The 19,893-nt window shown below is 37.5% G+C and overlaps 1 protein-coding gene across 22 annotated transcripts in view; it reads right to left on the reverse strand.

Annotated features, from left to right (window-relative positions):
* The window catches only part of Wnk1 (WNK lysine deficient protein kinase 1), a 114,727-nt gene that overhangs the window by 63,685 nt on the left and 31,149 nt on the right, over positions 1 to 19,893 (reverse strand). For all 22 annotated transcript variants that reach the window (XM_017321542.2, NM_001185020.1, NM_001185021.1 and 19 more), the window contains 3 exons: positions 14,540 to 14,712; positions 4,687 to 4,907; positions 2,439 to 2,596 (listed from right to left, as the gene is read on the reverse strand). In XM_017321542.2, the coding sequence (XP_017177031.1) occupies positions 2,439 to 2,596; positions 4,687 to 4,907; positions 14,540 to 14,712 (552 nt within the window). The remainder of the gene's footprint in view (positions 1 to 2,438; positions 2,597 to 4,686; positions 4,908 to 14,539; positions 14,713 to 19,893) is intronic.

Below are 19,893 nucleotides of genomic sequence, written 5' to 3' on the forward strand. Positions count from 1 at the left end.
ATTCCATTCTCCTGCCCGTGCCTCTAAGAGGGTGCTCCTCTACCCACCCACCCACTCCCACCTCACCGCTCTAGAATCCTCCTATGCTGGGGCATCAAGCCTCCACAGGACCAAGGGTCTCCTCTCTTAACTGACCTGAAGTTTATAACTAGTGACCTCTTTTCTTCTCCCTTCATTTCCTGTGAGCCAATTCTTTTAAAACTATCCAACTGAATTAAGACTGTAAAGACAAAGTTAACACCTGGATTAGAATAAAAGCCAAGTATGTTAGGTCTTCTCTTGATCAAGAATAAAATTTGTAGAAGTGTACTTCTCTAAAATGGTCATTTATTTTAACTGTTAGGTATAAGAACTCAAATTTAAATTTAATAAGACAAAACAAAAAGCAAAAACTTCTTGAATCCATCTAATGTAGTTTTTCCCTATGACTCCATACTTCTACATTTTCAGTTATTTCCCCACTAGCTGATTACTATAAGGATCATTTCCCATTTATCTTTCTCCCTATATGGCTCATAATCCTCCTGCCTCAGCACTCTGAATGCTAGTGGATACCACTAAAACAGAACTTCAATAGCCAACCTTTCAACTGTTTTTAGTTTGATTTGATCGGATTTTAGTTCCCTGTTCTGCTTTTCCAACTTTGGTTTTAGTTCTTCAAATCTACATCCAGAAAAATCTTTATAAAATCTAGGCCTGCTTATGTGACACCTACCTGTTTTATAGAAGCTACAACAATTCTGTTCTTTTCCTATCTGCAAACTCAGCAGGCATGCAAAACTGTAGTTCTCTCATAGTTAATACTTAGGGCCTCCTAGAATCTTTAATGATCACTCTCCTAACCTGTTCAACTCAGTGAGGTACTAACTGCTCCATGTGCTTTGCTTAGCTATTTAACACTAGAATAGCTGGCCCAGTTGTGGTGGCACACATCATTAATGAGGGCAGGGAGATACAAGCAGTAAGAGCTCAAGGCTAGGACAGCCATGGCTACACACACACACACAAAACCAACTAACGCAACCAACCAAATAAACCCACTAGAATATTGTTTTATACTCTGTGATACCCAACTTCTTTGTCATTGTCCTTCCTCCACTTAAGCTTTTTAGAAACAAGAACTACAGTTAATAACATTCAACATCATGAATTTAGAAAAGTCTGGAATACAGAAGGAACTCAAAATATTTGTTGGTAGGTGAGATGATTCAGCTTGTGGACAAACCTGGTGACCCAGCTATTGTCCCTGGGGCTCATACTGTAAAAGGAAGACTCCTCTGACCTCAACACATTTGCTATAGCATGCATGTACACCTACTCAATGAAAATAAATGTAATGAAACAAAAGGCATGTTGTAGTTCTAATATATATACTGTATAATGTGACTGTGGTAAATTTATACCAACTGTCAGCTTGACAGAACCTAGAAATACCTTGGAGAAAAATATATGAAGATGTCTGTCAAGAATTATATTGATTAGATTAACTGAGGAGGGAGACCAACCTTCAGTATTAGATTAACTGAGGATAAGACCAATCTTAAATATGGTAGTAACATTCATTTCCCTAGGTAACATTCATTCCTAGGCTGGGATCTTGGGCTGAATAAAAAAAGAAGAAAGCTACCTGGGTAGCAGCATTCATCTGTCTCTGCCTTCTGATGTGGATGTTACATAAATAAATAAATAACTGCTTCAAGCTTGTGCTGCCATTAACTTCCTTGCCAAGATGGACAGTACTCAAATGTGAGATAAAAATAAACCCTTCATTGATTCCTTAAATTACTTTTGTCAGTCTTTTTTTGGTCAAAGTAACAAAACAGTAACTAATATAAAAAATGGACTAATTAATATGTTTGATGGAGGAAATTTCAAGCAATGTCAGTTACTGCTCACTGGCTCACTGGTCTTATCCAAGTCTACAGGTTTTGTTTGTTTGTTTGGTTGGTTGATTTTTAAAGTAAAATAAGGAAAAGAAAGGGCATAAGGAAAAAAATGTAAAGTTTGGTCAAAAAGAAAAAAAAGTAATGAACAAGTTTTAGAGTTTGAAAAGGAGACTAAGCAATGGCCAAGCACCTATAATTGTTAAAGAAATTAGCACCGCCTGGCGTGGTGGCGCACACCTTTAATCCCAGCACTTGGGAGGCAGAGGCAGGCAGATTTCTGAGTTCGAGGCCAGCCTGGTCTACAGAGTGAGTTCCAGAATAGCTGGGGCTACACAAAGAAACCCTGTCTTGGGGGGGAGGGGGGGTTATCATAGTTTCACTGCTATAATACCAATCTTCTTAATGCTTCCAAAAGTCTACAACTGAACTCTCATATTCCCATCCTAAAAGCTTTGGCTTTCTGTTGTATTGCCCTTTTACATAAGTGGATGTTATCCAGCCTGACTTTATAAGCTATGACTCAATGTCATCAACAATTAGGTAAGGACTTACACTGGTCACTCGACGGTAGATCTGCGCAGCATTTTGGCATTCTGAGTATGGATATTCAGATGTAGCCATCTCAAGCATGCACATCCCAAAAGCATAAACATCAACGGATTCATCATATTTCTCCTCATACATCTCAGGAGCCATAAACTCTGGGGTACCTTAAATTAAAAGAATGATTCACACTCAATATGGCCAATAGCTGTAGGTCTTCCTTACCAGAGGGTTCAAGAAACAAAGAGGTTGACCTATCAGAGGAAAAAAAAATAGAAGGGAATAAAAAAGAAAGGGGGAAAAGAAGACAAAACGCTTCTTAGTCTGTTCCATCGAATATCCTATAGAAGATTTTCTACTGTAAGGCCTTTAAAAACACACTGAACATAGTCAAGTAAGTGATTATTTATAGTGTTGTGTATAAATTATTAACATGGAACACTTTGGCTAAAAAAAAAACAATCATATTTCATAATAAAAACAAATAGAAGGGAAGAGTAATAAAATACAAATACCTAGCAGGGAACAAAATGGATACATGGATACTGTGGGATAATAATGAAAAAGATCAAATATTTGTCTGCCCTCTACTTTATGGCAGATGTATGGATTTTCCTTTTTTGTGGGGTAGTGGGGGCTAGAAAAGAGGGGGTGAGACAGGGTTTCTCTGTGTAGCCTTGGTTTCCTAGAACTCACTCTGTAGACCAGGCTGACCTCAAACTCGGAAACCCACCTGCCTCTGCCTCCTGAGTACTGGGATAAAAGTATTTGGTGGGATAGTTGTTAGAGGAGTATTCACAACTAGTCTCTTGCCATTGATGGTACTTTTTAAAGCCTTGTAGAAAAAACCCTCTGTATTCAATGTTTTTAAAGATAACAAAAAGGCCTTTTCTTCATATACTTACCCTCCCACCTAGAGTACACAAATAAGCCTAGTACAGATATAGGTGATAAAGTGAGGGGTATCCTGCAGGTGAAAAACAAATATACATACAAATATAGAACTCAAATACAGACTGATTTGTAAGCATAATATGTACATGTATATGTATATGTATGGTACTACAAGATTAGATTTTACAATGATTTCAGAATCTTTAACTTCAGTTCCAAGAATAAGTATGCACAGTATGATTTAATACAGGGGGTTATGTTTGATTTTAAGATTTCACAGACAATTAAATGCTCCCTATGAAGAAAACAAAATGGCAATTTAGCTTCAAATATATTTTTCCTATTAATATATTATGTGAATACATATAAACAGCACTACGCAATATTCCAATGAGAACATTGTTTTTGTTTTGGTCTTTAAAGAAATACAAGTGACTGGCATGCCATGATGTTCTTATCAGTACTTAGGATTCTGGTCCAACTATTTATTAACAAATGGGCTTTTGATGTTATACCCTATTGGAAAGCAGATAGAATGTGAACTGCAAATTTTTAAGTCTCAGAGAACTAAACCTTATCAAACAGCCATTATTTTTTCCCAGCTGTGACTCTAATATACAATCAAAAAGTCTGAAAGGTCACTCATATTCTTTGTACTACTTAATGATGAGTTAATTTTGCTCTACTGACAGCCATGTCTGGAAACGGTCTGGTGACAACAATTAGGAATAAATATACAAGAGTATGCTACTAGTGTACTGTGGTAGAACTCAGGATTGCTAGGAAATAATTCTACAATATGTCTACACAACTGTCTAGAGACTGACATCCAGAGAACTACGGCTGGGAAACCTAATTGATACAAAGTTCATTTCAAAAGGTGGGAATTAAGTAAGGTTTATGAGACTAGCCTTTCACTGCACCTTCCCATATATTCTAATTTTCAAATCAAATTTTTATAGCAGGTATTCTTGAACATATACCCAATGGACATTTCTGAAGTTGAACTACAAATACATTCCATTTATTTTTTGAAAAAAGCAACATGTTGTTCCTACTGTATAAATAAAATATAAAATATTATTAGCAGGATGTCTCAGTAAGAATAGCAAGATACTGTATCAATGTTCACCTTACTTCTCTCCATGTAACTTTATAAAAACAATAATCTTCAAAATGATTTTAGAAGCTTACTATTTTAAAAAATCCCTCATTTCATATTTAGATAGACTTGATCACTAGGTTCATGCTATGAATTCCTAAAGGTTTATTTCATGTCAGAAAATATATGATAGGGTCAAGTTTCTAAAGAAAAGCTATGTCAAAGGGCCAAACTGGCTCCAAAAGCACACTGGAAACATACCTATCACACTCTTGGCAAAAGAAGCCCGCTTTAGAGTTGCCAGACCAAGGTCTCCGATCTTGACTGAGCCAGTAGGACCAGTGATAAAGATGTTGTCACATTTAAGATCCCGGTGAATAATTGGTGGAGTTCGTGTGTGGAGAAACTGAAGCCCTTTAAGGATTTGCCGACACCAGCTTCTTAAAACTTTGATTTTCATCACTTTAAACCTTTTTAAGTACCTGGAAAAGGCAAAGTAAACCAAACAGGTTATCAATGATATGAGGTTCTGCTTTGAAGAATTTCATTAAATTCTGACATACCAAAGATAGGAATATCAAATTTGGAATACTGAACCTCAGTATAAGTTTAAGGGTCTGAGATAAGTTCAAAATGAAATTCTATCAAAAGACAAGAAAAATAACTTTAAAAAAAACTTTACATATATATAAATATATATATATATATACACACATATATAAGACAAGAAAATGAACTTTATAAAAACACATCTATCTATATCTATATCTACATTTTTTTATATACATATGGTGTGGGAAAGTACATGCACCTGTCCATGTATGGAAGTCAGAAATCCTCTGGAGATGAAATTACAGGTGCTTGCTGGTTGCCTGGCTTCTTACCTGGGTGATGGGATCTATCTTCATGACTCTGCAGTAAGTGATCTTAACCATCTCTCTGGCTAGTAGTTTGTTTTCAAAGAATCTAACTATGTAGCCCAGGCTAGCTTCAAACTTGCAATTGTTCTGCCTCTGTAAACTTTTTTTATTATTTGTTTGTTGAGAAAGGGACTCATGTAACCCATGCTACCATGCTTGATGACAAACTCCATGACTCACATGGTATAAAAAGATAATGGACTCCCTTAAGTGTTCTTTGACCTCCATATGCATGCTATGACATGTGTATGTGCACACACACCTAAGTAAATGTAATAATTTTTTAAAAGGTCTTATGTGGTAAATGGAACAATTTTGGGGTACAGTATAATAAATAGCAGTTCTATGTCTGCAGTGCAGTACTGATAAGTAAAGATAGGGGATGGGGAGAAAGATGCTTCAGTTGTTAAGAACACTTGTGGCTTTTCAGAAGCCCTACATTCATTTCCAAGCATTCATGCCAGGCGGCTCATAACTACCTTTAACTCCAGCTCCAGGGAATCCAACACCCTGTTCTGGCTTCTCTGGGCACCTGCATATGGCACTTGTGTGTGCACACACACATTTAAAAGAGATAGAGCTGGGCGTGGTGGCGCACGCCTTTAATCCCAGCACTCGGGAGGTAGAGGCAGGCAGATTTCTGAGTTCCAGGCCAGCCTGGTCTACAAAGTGAGTTCCAGGGCAGCCAGAGCTATACAGAGAAACCCTGTCTCGAAGATCTCAAAAAAAAAAAAAAAAAAAAAAAAAAAAAAAAAAAGAAGAGGAGGTGACCTGCTGCACAAGACTAATGACTTTAGTTTGATTTCTGGAATTCATAGTGAAAGAAAAGAAATGAATTCTGGATTTAGTCTTTCTACCTCTATACTTGTGCCATGGCACATGTCTGGACTAGCACATACACATTATTCTCATTCATATTCTATTTATTCTCATAGTTGCTCTCCTTTCCACCCGTCTCTCCTCCTCCCCTATACCCATGATAAAGTGCACTTTAAAAAGGCAATGAGACTAGCTTAACAAGAGGGAAACCACACCCTCACGCCTTGTATAAGAAATCTGCGGGGGTCCATCCCATAATCAGCCACCAAATGCAGACACTATTAAATATGACAGCAAGATTTTGCTGAAAGGACCCTGATATAGCTGTCTCTTGTGAGGCTATGCCAGTGCCTGGCAAACACAGAAGTGAATGCTCACAGTCAGCTATTGGATGGAACACAGTGCCCCCAATGGAAGAGATAGAGAAAGTGCCCTAGGAGCTGAAGGGGCTGCAACCCTATAGGTTGAACAACAATATGAACTAACCAGTACCCCCAGAGCTCGTGTCTCTAGCTGCATATGTAGCAGAAGATGGCCTACTCGGCCATCAATGGGAAGAGAGGCCCCTTGGTCTTGCAAACTTTATATGCCCCAGTACAGGGGAACGCCAGGGCCAAGAAGTGGGAGTGAGTGGGTAGGAGAGCGGGGGGGGGGGGGGGGGTGGTATAGGGGACTTTTGGGGTAGCATTTGAAATGTAAATGAAGAAAATATATAATAAAGAATTTTTTAAAAAAATCTAGACAACTAACTACCTAGGGCTAATGGCGTTATAGACCTGGAAGAAGAATCTACAACTTCCACTTCACTATACCAACATAATCCCTAACTACATTTTAAATATTTGTTCTTATAACCACACATAAGTGTGGTTCTTACCCTAAAATGAGGAAAGTTCTCTTAGTAGCAGATGGAGACCATTACAGCACAACTGCTCAAAATGCAGAGTTGTAGAGCCCAGATATAACTGATACATCTACAACTCTGCTTAGACATCACCTAAACAAAGACAACATCAATAGACATGCTATAATCGAAGGGACAAAATCTTAACCCTTGAAAAAGACCTATAAGCAACTAAGGACTGTTTAGAGTGGAAAATTAGTCTTTCCCTGGAAAAAGCATACCAATAGGTTATCAACTACAAAATAGTTAGCCCTGAAAACATATACTACAAGTAACATTATATAGACTGAATAGGTATTTATATACTTATGAATTTGTATATATACACACATTCATAACAATTGATAAGCTGGAGAAGGGGAATGAATCTGAAAGAGAGCCTAGGAGAGCAGGTACCATGGGAAGGCTAAGAGGAAAGAAAGAGGGAAGAGAGATGATATAATCATATTATAACCTCAAAAAATAAAATATTTAAGAAGGGAAGGGAGAAATTCCAGAAAGTAGTCACAGAAAAAGAGTCCACAGTTCTATATATTTTTTGCCCCAAGTCTCCAGGTAACTGGTGAAATAGGTACATATACAACAGAATCCACAAGGCGATTAACATGAAAAGAACAGCTCAGGGGCTGGAGAGATGGCTCAGTGGTTAAGAGCACTGACTGTTCTTCCAGAGGTCCTGAGCTCAGTTCCCAGCAGCCACATGGTGGCTCACAACCATCTGTAATGGGATTCCCATGCCTGCTTCTGGGGTGTCTGAAGAGAGTAGTAGTATACTCACATACATAAAATAAATAAATCTTTTTTAAAGAAAGAAAAGAACTGCACAAATTTCTCTGACAATACCTACCACTGTAGAGAAGATACTGGGAATAGGAATTGCACCCTGATGTGCATTTTATCTGTACATGTCCAGGGTTAAGGAAGGGAAATCATCTATTTTCATATTATTTTTAAGGTACATGCAATTAGTCAATAGGAAAGAAAAATCTGTATTTGGGGAAAATTCTGTATTTGTATAAAATGTACATTTACCAAATATAAGAATCATAGTATAAAAACAAGTGTTAGCTAGGAAATGTGTTTTAAATGAATTTGCACAATATTAGTGCTCAGTTAGTGAAGAGGTAAGGATATAAATAAAATCTTTACAGTAATCTTTTTTTTTTTAAGAAATCCTACACCAGATCTGAATCAAAAATCTAAGAGTAAAACTAAAATAAAATTCTACATTTGGATGTAGCAATTAAATAAGGCAAGTAGGTGCTTTGACTACATGTATGCCTGTGCACCGAGTGTGTGCCTAGTGTCCACGCTGGCCAAAAGTAGAAGACAGAGCCTCTAAGACTAGAGTTAAAGACAGACAGTTGTGAGCCTGCTGGGACCTGAACCAGGGTTCTATGCAAGAGAACCTGGTGTTCTTAACTCTTGAACAATCAATCTCTCCAGCCCCATAATTACTTTAATCCTCAAAACCTGATTTGGGGAGAGGTTGGGTGAATATATAATCAAGACACGCTGTTCTCTAAGAGTTGATAAAAATAGCATTAAAAACAAAACCAAACAAACAAACAAAAATGATCAGTACCAGGGGTACCATAGACCCCTAACATTACAGCCTATTGCTATTGTTGGTTACCCTCTAGAAATTGATGGCAAGCCCCTACTGCTAAGGATACCACATAGCTGAAATGGAGAAAAATCAAGCTGGAGAATTCATCCCTACTGACAAACTTTCACAGTGCTGGAAGGTATTGTGAACACTACAGCAATCAACAGTCCCACCCAACTTAGAACCCATGTGAGCTACAGTAAGAACTGGCAGAGCAAGAAATGCAATTGATACAATATTGACAAAATGTTATGGGAGTAAGAAACTACTAGTTTATGACTGAATTTAAGACAGAACCCATGCCTGATACTACTATGCTTAGTAGTAGGGGAAACAGCCATAGCACTAGAGTGACTCCTGGTGGTTTCTCACATCTCTCACATCTCTCAAACCTCAGGAGAAGCTTCTTTTTTTGCAGCAGGTGAATCCTGAGACTTAACAATTAGTAAACATGTATGGAGAATTAGAGCTTCCAGATTGCTCAGTCCTAAAGGACATCTACGTCACACCTCCTCTCTGTGTGGCTCAGGGATCATTGCCAAAGAGGGGGTGAAAGATTATAAGAGCCAGAGGTAGTGGAAGACTGCTGTTAAACCATGTTTTCTATAAGTTAAAGAACTCTATACCTGGTACTATAAACCTGATCAAAAACTCATGGCTGGGAGGTTTTAGGATCTAAAGGAGTGGTTCTCAACCTTCCTAATGCTGTGGTCCTTTAGTACATTTCCATCATGTTGTGGTGACTGCAACCACAAAATTATTTCATTGCCATTTCTTCATAACTTTAACTTTGCTACTGTGAATTGTAATGTAAATATCTGATATTTGACTCCTGCAGGGGTTGTCCCACAGGTTGAGAACCACTCACTGATAAGAACTTAGTACTGTTGGCAAGCAAAACTGACAGCAAACTGCCTTCTAAATGTTTAAATTTATACACATAGACAAATGCTTTTCTTAGCCTTAATTAGAGAAGGTTCTCTTTGTAATGAATGTAAATGCAGAGCCTCATAGCTGCTCAAGTTGGTGAAAGTAAGTGATAGCTGAATGTTCAACTTTGAATAAAACCTTTTAACAACCTTTCTTAGGGAATTTGTGGAATTGGGACAGAAAACTATAAGATCCAAAGATAGTGGTAAGAACTATGGGATGGCCCGGCAGTGGTGGCACACGGGTTTAATCCTAGCACTCAAGAGACAGAGGCAAGTAGATATCTGAGTTTGAGGTCAGCCTAGTCTATAGAGTAAGTTCCAAGACAGCTAGGGCTACACAGAGAAACCTGATTCAAAGAAAGAAAGAAAAAAAAAAAAAAAACACAAAAAACAAACAAACACCCAACAACAAAATGTAACTACAGAATGCTATTTTCCAGGAATGACTCCACCATCTCATCATCTCACAGAAGCTTGCATCTGCCTGTATAAGATTGGGCCTATCCCTTGGTCCTGTGAAGGCTCTTTGCCCCAGTATAGGAGAATGCCAGGACCAGGAATAAGAGTGGGTGGGTTGGGGAGCAGGGGGAGGAGGAAGGGGATAGGGGATTTTCAGAGGGGAAACTAGAAAAGGGGATAACACTTGAAATGTAAATAAAGAAAATATCTACTAAAAAAAAAAGACTGGGTCCTACATACACCACCAACCCCATTCCACCCTACTGAACTACTAGTTACCAATTATGGGGGAGGAGATGTCACTTTCTTCAATTTTGTACCCATTAGTAAGTCCATCAGGCTCCAATACACAATTCCAAACACATGTTCACAAGGGGTTAAACTCAACCAGTCATAAAACAAAACAAAAAAGCATGAATGTGGGGAAAAGACTTGTGAAGAGAAGGGGGAGTGGCAGGAATTGGGAAGATATTGGAGGAATGAAACAATAATCAGAATATACAATATTTATATATAAAATTGTCAAAGAATGATTTTTTTAAGACAGTCTTACTAAGTGTCCCTGGCTACACTGGAATCTACTAGATAGAACAGACTGACCTCGTGACCTGTCTCTGCCTCCTAAGTACTGAGATATAAAGGAGTGTAACAGGACCAGGATATTTTAATGAGTTGCTCTTAGGCAAATCTTGTTCAACTATGCCTGTCATTTTCAGGATAGAGTCTCATTTCTTTCTTAAGTCTTCTACTATTTATTCTCAATTGCCCTTCATAAAACTGTTTGCATATTCACTTTCACCTTTCCATAAATATTTAATATATATTACTTTAAGAATTACCCATAGTACACCGTAGCTGTCGTCAGACACCAGAAGAGGGCGTCAGATCTCATTATGGATGGTTGTGAGCCACCATGTGGTTGCTGGGATTTGAACTCAGGACCCATGGAAGAGCAGTCGGGTGCTCTTAACCCCTGAGCTGTCTCTCCAGCCCTGGAGGGCATCATCCTGAGTGAGGTAATCCAATCACAAAGGAACTCTCACAATATGTACTCACTGATAAGTGGATATTAGCCCAGAAACTTAGGATACCCAAGATATAAGATATAATTTGCTAAAAACATTAAACTCAAGAGAACGAAGACCAAAGTGTGGACACTTTGCCCCTTCTTAGAATAGGAAACAAAACACCCATGGAAGGAGTTACAGAGACAAAATCTGGAAGTGTGACGAAAGGATGGACCATCTAGTGATTGCCATACCCAGAGATCCATCCCATGATCAGCTTCCAAACGCTGACACCATTGTATACACTAGCAAGATTTTGCTGAAAGGACCCTGCTGTCTCTTGTGAGACTATGCCAGGGCCTAGCAAACATAGAAGTGGATGCTCACAGTCAGCTATTGAATGGACCACAGGGCCCCCAATGGAGAAACTAGAGAAAGCACCCAAGGAACTAAAGGGAACTGCAACCCTATAGGTGGAACAACAATATGAACTAAGCAGTACCCCGGAGCTCTTGTCTCTAGCTGCATATGTATCAAAAGATGGCCTAGTCGGCCATCACTGCAAAGAGAGGCCCATTGGACTTGCAAACTTTATATGCCCCAGTACAGGGGAATGCCAGGGCCAAAAAGGGGGAGTGGGTGGGTAGGGGAGTGGGGGGGTGGGTATGGGGGACTTTTGGTATAGCATTGGAAATGTAAATGAGCTAAATACCTAATAAAAAATGGGGGAAAAAAAAAGAAAAGAATTACCCATAGTATCTTTAGCTGCTCCAGTATTCATTTCTGGTTGTGTCTTCATAGTTTTTTAGTGGGTACATTATTTAACTATGAAATCATCTGTCTAGTTACTTTTCTGTTGCCATAACAAAATACCATCACCAAGGCAACATATTAAGATATATTTAATTGGGCTTACAGTTTCAGAGAGTTAGGGGCCATGATGGTGGAGCAAAGACATGGCACCAGACACATCTGAGAGCTTACATCCTAATCCACAAGTATTAGACAGAAAGACTAGAAGTCTAGCTCAAGGCCTGCCACCTCTCCCAACAAGACTATACCTCGAATCCTTCCCAAATAGTTCCATCTACTGAACCAAGTAGTCAAGTACATGGGCCTGTGAGAGTCATCCTCATTCAAACTACCTTTGAAAACTTATCTGTACATAGTGTGACCATCAATGAACTATGAAAATGTCCATGGAAATTTCATTTGGGTTCACTTATGGCATATCTTTTGGCCTGAGTTTCCTGCACTAGCTAGGCAGCAGAATTTACAGTAGAGAATATATATTATTAATTTATTATTGTACATGAGATAATGATAGACATGAGTACAAAGTACAGGCATTGATAGCAACTTGGAGAGGAGAATGGGGCAAAGAGGAGAGGAGTATTTTTCAGAGACTTTTCTTTCATCCAAAGGGCCAAAGCTTTTTGTAGTTTTTACTGATTGGAGTGCCACCTTTATTTAGCTTTTTATGGACAATTACATTTTTTAACATGGGTTATATTCTAATCTTTCTCTCTACCAGCTGTCACTTTGTGAATACAAAACTAGTATCCATTTTCACGTGTACCATATTTATATAATGGTGATTTGTCGTCCCTTATTATTTTATTGGGGATTACCCTTTCCTACTGATTCTTAGATATATACTAAAACAACTTATGTTAAATTCCCCATTGCATTTCACAGGTGGCGAGCAGCCAGTTCACATGCAACCCTTTGCTTGTACCAAAAATGTTTCTCTATAGTTTTGTTTTGTTTGAACAGGTCTCATTTAGTTGGCCTTTAACTTACTATGTAGCTGGGCCTGGCCTTGAACTCCTGATTCTGCCTACATCTTCCAAGTGCTAGGATTACATGTGAACTTCAAACTAGACTTTCAATATCGTTTTCATTTGCTTGTTTTAAGATAGTGTCTCGTGTAGCCTGGACTGGCCTCAAACTTCCTAAATACCTGTAAATGAACTTGCTTGAACTTTTTGCAACCTCTGAAGAACTGAGATTTCAGCTATACCAACACACCCAGTTTATGTGGTATGGCTGAATGAACCCAGGATTTTGTATTTTGTGCATACTAGTTAAGAACCAATTGATTCTGAGTTACACTCTAATATAGTTGTTGTTTCTTCTATTTCTTCTTCCTTTCCTCTTCCTTCTCTTCTTCTTCCTGGTGTGTAGTATCTGTAATCAACTCTAGCACTCTGGAGGCAGAAGCACATGTACTGCTTAATTCTAGGCCCATCTGGGGTTCCATAGCAAGTTCCAGATCAGCCAAGGCTACATAATAAGAGTATGTCTCCTATGGCTCTGGCATCATAATGCTCAGCTCTTACTTTACTTTTTAACATTTTTCATTACTTTTACATTTATTTGTTTCTTTGTTTAGGTTTTCTGAAGACAGGGCTTCTCTGTAATACTGGCTCCTAGCATCCATAATAAAACAGCCCACTACAGCCTGTAACTTCAGCTCTAAGGAATCTATCACCCTCTTCCCCACTACAAAGACTCCCATATGGCATACACTCACAGATATACACATTTATACATGAATTAAAAAAATAAATCGTGAAAACTTCCTAGTAGATTCATTAATTTTATGTATGTTTTTGCCTGTGTATCTGTGTGTGTACCACATGCAAACTTGGTGGCCACAGAAGTCAAAAGGTGTTTGATCCCTAGAACTGGAATTATACATGTTTGTAAACTACCACAGCCATGCTGAGAATCAGATATGGGTCCTCTGCAAAAGCAACAAGTGCTCTTAACCAATGAGTGCTCTAGCTCAATAGTCATGACTTTAAAAAACAAACAAACAACAAACAAATAAATAAGCAAGGAAGATACAAGTCAAACCATTGTAACGTGACAGACTGCTGACAAGCAACTAGGTATCTGTATCATTGAAAAGACTTTCAAGGTGTAGATAGACATACAACTATCACACAACTTTCTTTAAACCACTCAAGTATTTATCAAGTTTCAGACACTGTGCTACAAAGTAAAGTAGTAGAAGAAGCAGGTATATGAATAAGGAGCTTGAATGAATATCATCATACCCATCATCATCTTCATCCTCTCCAAGAGAGATGGAGATGACTCTCAGTGGTTAAGAGTGCTTGCAGAGGATCTGAGTTCAGCTTTCAGCATCCATGTCTAGTGCTTCCTCTGTTAATCTCATTTTAACCACTAGAGGGCAACCTTGACATTGATTTCTACTTCCTAAACTGCTCAATTTTAAAAATATCAATCAATATGACTTAAAATTAACTAGGTTTATTCAGCAACAAACTCATCCCAATAGCTACCAATAAATAATAACCTTATTATTTTATATACAAGAAGATTTTGTGGGTAGTAAAAACACATTGGTTGAAAGGATTATTTCTGTCATAGTAGACTAAACAACAAAAGTAAATATAAAACAAGAGATTTCTAGAAAATATTGATTGACTTACGTCTTAAGTGTTCCAGATGTCATTAGTTCAGTCACTAAAACAATGCATTTTTTCCCTTTTACTGTGGATTCCCAGGAATCATAGAATCGAACAATGTTGGGATGTTGAAGACCCTTTAACATTTCAGCCTCTTCTTTGAATCTCTGCCTTTCAGATTTTGTTAACTTTCGATCCTAAAAGGCAAAAAACAAAACAATGTGATTTAAAATGATAAAACACAAGTCACATAGCTATATTAGGATGCTAAATAAGCTGGTCAAGATGGCACATGGTGACAATCTCAGAAGTCAGGTAGCCCCAATGAGGCAGCAAGACTAAGTTCAAAACTTGTCTAAGCTGGGCGTGGTGGCGCACGCCTTTAATCCCAGCACTTGGGAGGCAGAGACAGAGATTATATTTTAGACATTAGAGATTATATTTAGATTTCTGAGTTCGAGGCCAGCCTGGTCTACAAAGTGAGTTCCAGGACAGCCAAGACTATACAGAGAAACCCTGTCTCGAAAAACCAAAGGGGGGGGAAAAAAAACTTGTCTAAATAAAATACGCCGGGCATGGTGATGCGCACCTTTAATCCCAGCACTTCTGAGGCAGAGGCAGGCAGATTTCTGGGTTCGAGGCCAGTCTGGTCTACAAAGTAAGTTCCAGGACAGCCAGGGCTATACAGAGAAAACCTGTCTTGAAAAACCTAAATAAATAAATCAATAGAAATGTGCTAATTATACGTTAATGATAAATAGCATTAAAATGAAACAGAAACACTAATAAAAGTCATTTGCGTGCCTTAAGAGTTGGAGAACACAGCCGGATGGTGGTGGCACACGACTTTAATCCCAGCACTTGGGAGGCAGAGGCAGGCAGATTTCTGAGTTTGAGGCCAGCCTGGTCTACAAAGTGAGTTCCAGGACAGCCAGGGATACACAGAGAAACCCTGTCTCGAAAAACCAAAAAAAAAAAAAAAAAAGAGTTGGAGAACAGAGTACTGTATCTTTAAGGAAAATGGATTATAAAGTGATGCTTGAAATTATTTATCATTAGTATCAATGTCAAAAATATAATCTCATTCCATAAAATACAGTTAACTTGTCACTTCCAAAATAAGTCAATAATTGTTAGAAACAGGCGATTAATGTCACAGAATAGTTATAGGCAAAGACTTAATAATCAGAGCTATATAGAAAAAAACATATCTTAGGTAAAAAACAAAAACAGTTAAATGATATATATCTTTGTATTAATTAGAACTTTCTATGAATATGCTGTATAATCTAACAAAATTGTTATCATAATCAAGCAATCTAGTAAGTATGCTTTCACCAGGTGTTAAGTTCTTGGTGCCTTTACAGGAGCTAATTTACTTCCTATCTGAGATGAAGAATCCAATTTGGCTTTATAGTTTGTTAAAGTCCATACACGCAATGTCTTGATTGTTCTGTTTATTAAAATGGAAACTATCTTTAGTCACTCTCAGTATAGATATCTCAATGTAGTATTGCCAGCAAAACTAAAAGTGATTTAATATTACAATGTTTTAGCAAAAAGAAGTGATTTTAATATTATACACCTAATTTAAACTAATTTAAAATCCTTTGGGTAACTAGAATGGACCCTCGTTTCTACTCCTTAACCTTAAATGAACACTATCATAAATTTAGGTATAAGAATCATTGGTTTTTATACTTTGCCAAAAAAAAGAAAGAGAAAAAAAGAACATATCACAGTTTATATATTACCTACTAAGGAATCTTTAGGCACTTAGTCATTTGTTGCTTCTCCAATACCCGAAATAAGGTTATACTGTTAAATTTTTTTGGCTTGTATATATAACTATTTACAGAACACTGGGGCTTTTGTTTAGATATGATCTCTCTACATAACCCTGGCTGTTCTGGAACTAATTATGTAGTCCAATCTGACATTTAACTCAGAGATGTACCTGCTTCTACATCCTGAGTGCTAGGATTACAGGCATGTGCCACCAAGCCCAGCTTAGACACTTTCTCATAGGATTCACAAAATTCTTCATTTATAAACTTACAGGACTAGACAGATGGCTCATTAGTTAAGAGTAGTTGTTGGTCTTGCAGAGACCCCAAGTTCAGTTACCAGCACCAATATAATAGCATACAAGCATCCATAATTCCAGAACCAGGGATACTAATGCACATTCTTCCAACCTCCTCTAGCACCAGGCATGTACACTCTCATTTACATACATAAAATAAATCTAAATATTTTAAAGATTTACAGACTTGCACAAATATTATTTTCATTAGCTTTGAATTAAGACTTGCCATTTCTTAATTATGAATGTAAACATCTAACAGTATTCTGTATTACCTACAATTTTTAATCACTGTTGGACTTAATCAAATAACAAATAATTATAGATATCCCAAAATGCCACTGATTAATCACTACTTGGAAATTACCATAGCTATTAGATCTTGCACTACATCATAGAATCTATTAGTGATATATACAATGCCACTTCTAAAAAAAATGATACTTTGATAACTAATACAATGCCACTTCTAAAAAAAAGATACTTTGATAACTAAAGCAACTTCTTTTCTGCTCTTCTGTGCTTTTGCTATGGTCTAAGTGATTCACATTAAAATTTTAGCCTCAAAGATATTAGGAGGTAGACTCTTTAGGTAGTGACTTTATAAGGGGGCGGGGACTTCAGGGAAGAAATTAATCTCTTCATCCTGTTCCACCATGTGAGGATGCAACAAGAACATGATACAAGTTCTCTGAGGCACAGTAAGTACTGACCAGACATGGCAAGTTGACCGAGAACTTCCCAGTTACCTAAACTATGAAATCTTTTCTATTATTTATAAATTAATGTCATCTAAGTACATTATAGTAGCCTATGCAGTCTAGATATTTACTTATGTCTGAAGGTTACCACTGCTACACATGCTCAAGAGCACATGTGGTAGTTATCTACAACACATCAACTTTGTCAATTTGGTGAGTGTAAAACCAATCAGTGCCATTAATCTGCTTCAAAAAACCTTTTACTTTTCTGAGAGGGTCTTATATTGCTTGGGGTGTGTGTGTGTGTGTGTGTGTGTGTGTGTGTCTGTGTGTGTGTGTGTGTGTGTATCCCCAGATAATTTTGAAATTGCAGCCCTATCTCAGTCTCAGATGTGCATCATCAATGCCTACTCTAATTGTGTTTTTTAAATAAAAATTTCAAGCATTTGTTTCAGGAAAATATTCATATTCTCTCCCCGCCCCCCTTGAAATAAATTTCTCTCAACCTTCACTCCTTCTCTTTAAGACTTTATGTGTAGAAATGCATACATGTATGCTTGGGGGACTTATCTTTACTGTTTCTCATTTTCTACTGCTTTCTGATATCACAATCTGTACTAATTTTCTTGTTGCTACAACACATTCTTGTTTATTACCTTTTAAAAACTATCATTATTAATTAAACCATAGGGCTTAAGAAAGGCAATGTGCCAGAGTGTCTGCTCCAGATAGAAGGATGAGGTGAGCATAAATAAAAATGCAAGTAAGTTTGAAATATAGATTGGGGTGGGTAGGTGATTACCCATAAATAACATAAAACTGGCCAAGCTAGGCATAGTGGTATAATCTTAGCACTCAGGATTGAGATTTTTTTTAAGGTCAGAAGAGGCTGTTTTTCTCCCAAAACACAAAACAAAAAAAACCCACTTCCAAACTAAAGCAGAACAGCACAACAACAAAAACTCTACAGGGATAAGAATTCAGATTCAAAAGTATTTATGGAGAAGTTCGAGACAGGGAAAGTCTAGTCATTATTCCTTCCAAGGGTCATATTAATGAAAAAAACTTTGTAGGCCTTGCTTCCAATGGAGATTATATAGCGTGTGGAAGTGAGAACAACTCCCTCTACCTGTATTATAAAGGACTTTCTAAAACTTTGCTAACTTTTAAGTTTGATACCGTTAAGAGTGTATTAGACAAAGATCGGAAAGAAGATGACACAAATGAATTTGTCAGTGCTGTGTGTTGGCGGGCACTATCAGACGGGGAGTCCAATGTGCTGATTGCTGCTAACAGCCAGGGTACAATTAAGGTGCTAGAATTGGTATAAAGAGTTTCCTGAAGTCAAACTGTGTTTGATCCTCCCAAAAGCCATCTGCAGCTGATGATGATCAAAAACAAGGCTAAGGGCTGAGAGATGACTCAGCAGATAAAGGTATTTGTCCATAAACCACATGTCCTAAGTTCAATTCAATCCCTAGAAGCTACATGGTAAAAGGAGGGAACTCCTGAAAGATGAAAGATGTCCTCTGGCCTAAACACACCCATGCAAGCACCCATGCAAGCACATATACTAAAAAACAAAGCTAAACTGGGCATGATTATACTTAGTACTTGTGAGATTGAGTTTGGAGGAGGATTAGCCTGTACTACGTAGTATGACCTACCCTAACTCACAAAAAAACAAACAAACAAACAAAAACTAAGAGAAAATGACCTGGGGAAGTGATGTGGGGGGAAATATGGTCATACTAAAGAATTTATTAAGAAGAGAGTTTTTCTAGCCATCACTTCCAAGGAACCCAATTCCTAGAGGAGAGATTTGTCTTTCCTCATACAGAGACAATCCTATACATTTGAATGAGTCACAATAATCAGTTTAATACAACAGTCCACTTCATAAGCAAGCAAGTTTTCCCACATTCTCTTTGGACTTCTTCCTCGTCAAAATCTTGCTTATTCTCTAAACTATTACTATAAGACTGGCAAAAAACATTATTTCACTGGGCTGGTGACATGGCTTAGTTAAGTAAAAGCACTAGTTACTACATAATTAATAACATGTTACAGATTCCCAGGACCCAAATGATAGATGGATAAAACTGGCTTGGACAAGTTTTCCACTCACCTCTAACACATATATCCAACAACAATGAAAGTAATAATTTTTTAAAGTAATGTTTAAGAAAAAAAAAAAAACAAAGCTCTCTTTCACATCTTTTTGTATTTTATTTCAACTCTCCAACCAAAGGCTGTGTTCTAGGGTTCATTAGTCATGATGACACAATTTGTGTATGAACTTTCCAGAAATCAGTCAAAGGCACAGGTCTAAGTAACTGAAGACTAGATGACTGAAGAAGATGATAGTACTAATCATTTAATATTTGATTTCAGGGCATTTTCACTTCATATTATATCAATTTTTCATTGTACCACCACAACATCAGTACATTATTTTCAATCTCTTTAACTCTTAAAAGATACTGAGGAGGTTACGTTAGGAGTACGGAGTTCAAGGCCAATCTGATCAAATAGTGCGACCTTATCTAAAATAAAAACAAAAACATAAAAAGCTAACAGAGAAGAAAAAA

Source organism: Mus musculus, chromosome 6 (genome assembly GCF_000001635.26).
Source record: "Mus musculus strain C57BL/6J chromosome 6, GRCm38.p6 C57BL/6J".
NCBI lineage: Eukaryota > Metazoa > Chordata > Mammalia > Rodentia > Muridae > Mus > Mus musculus.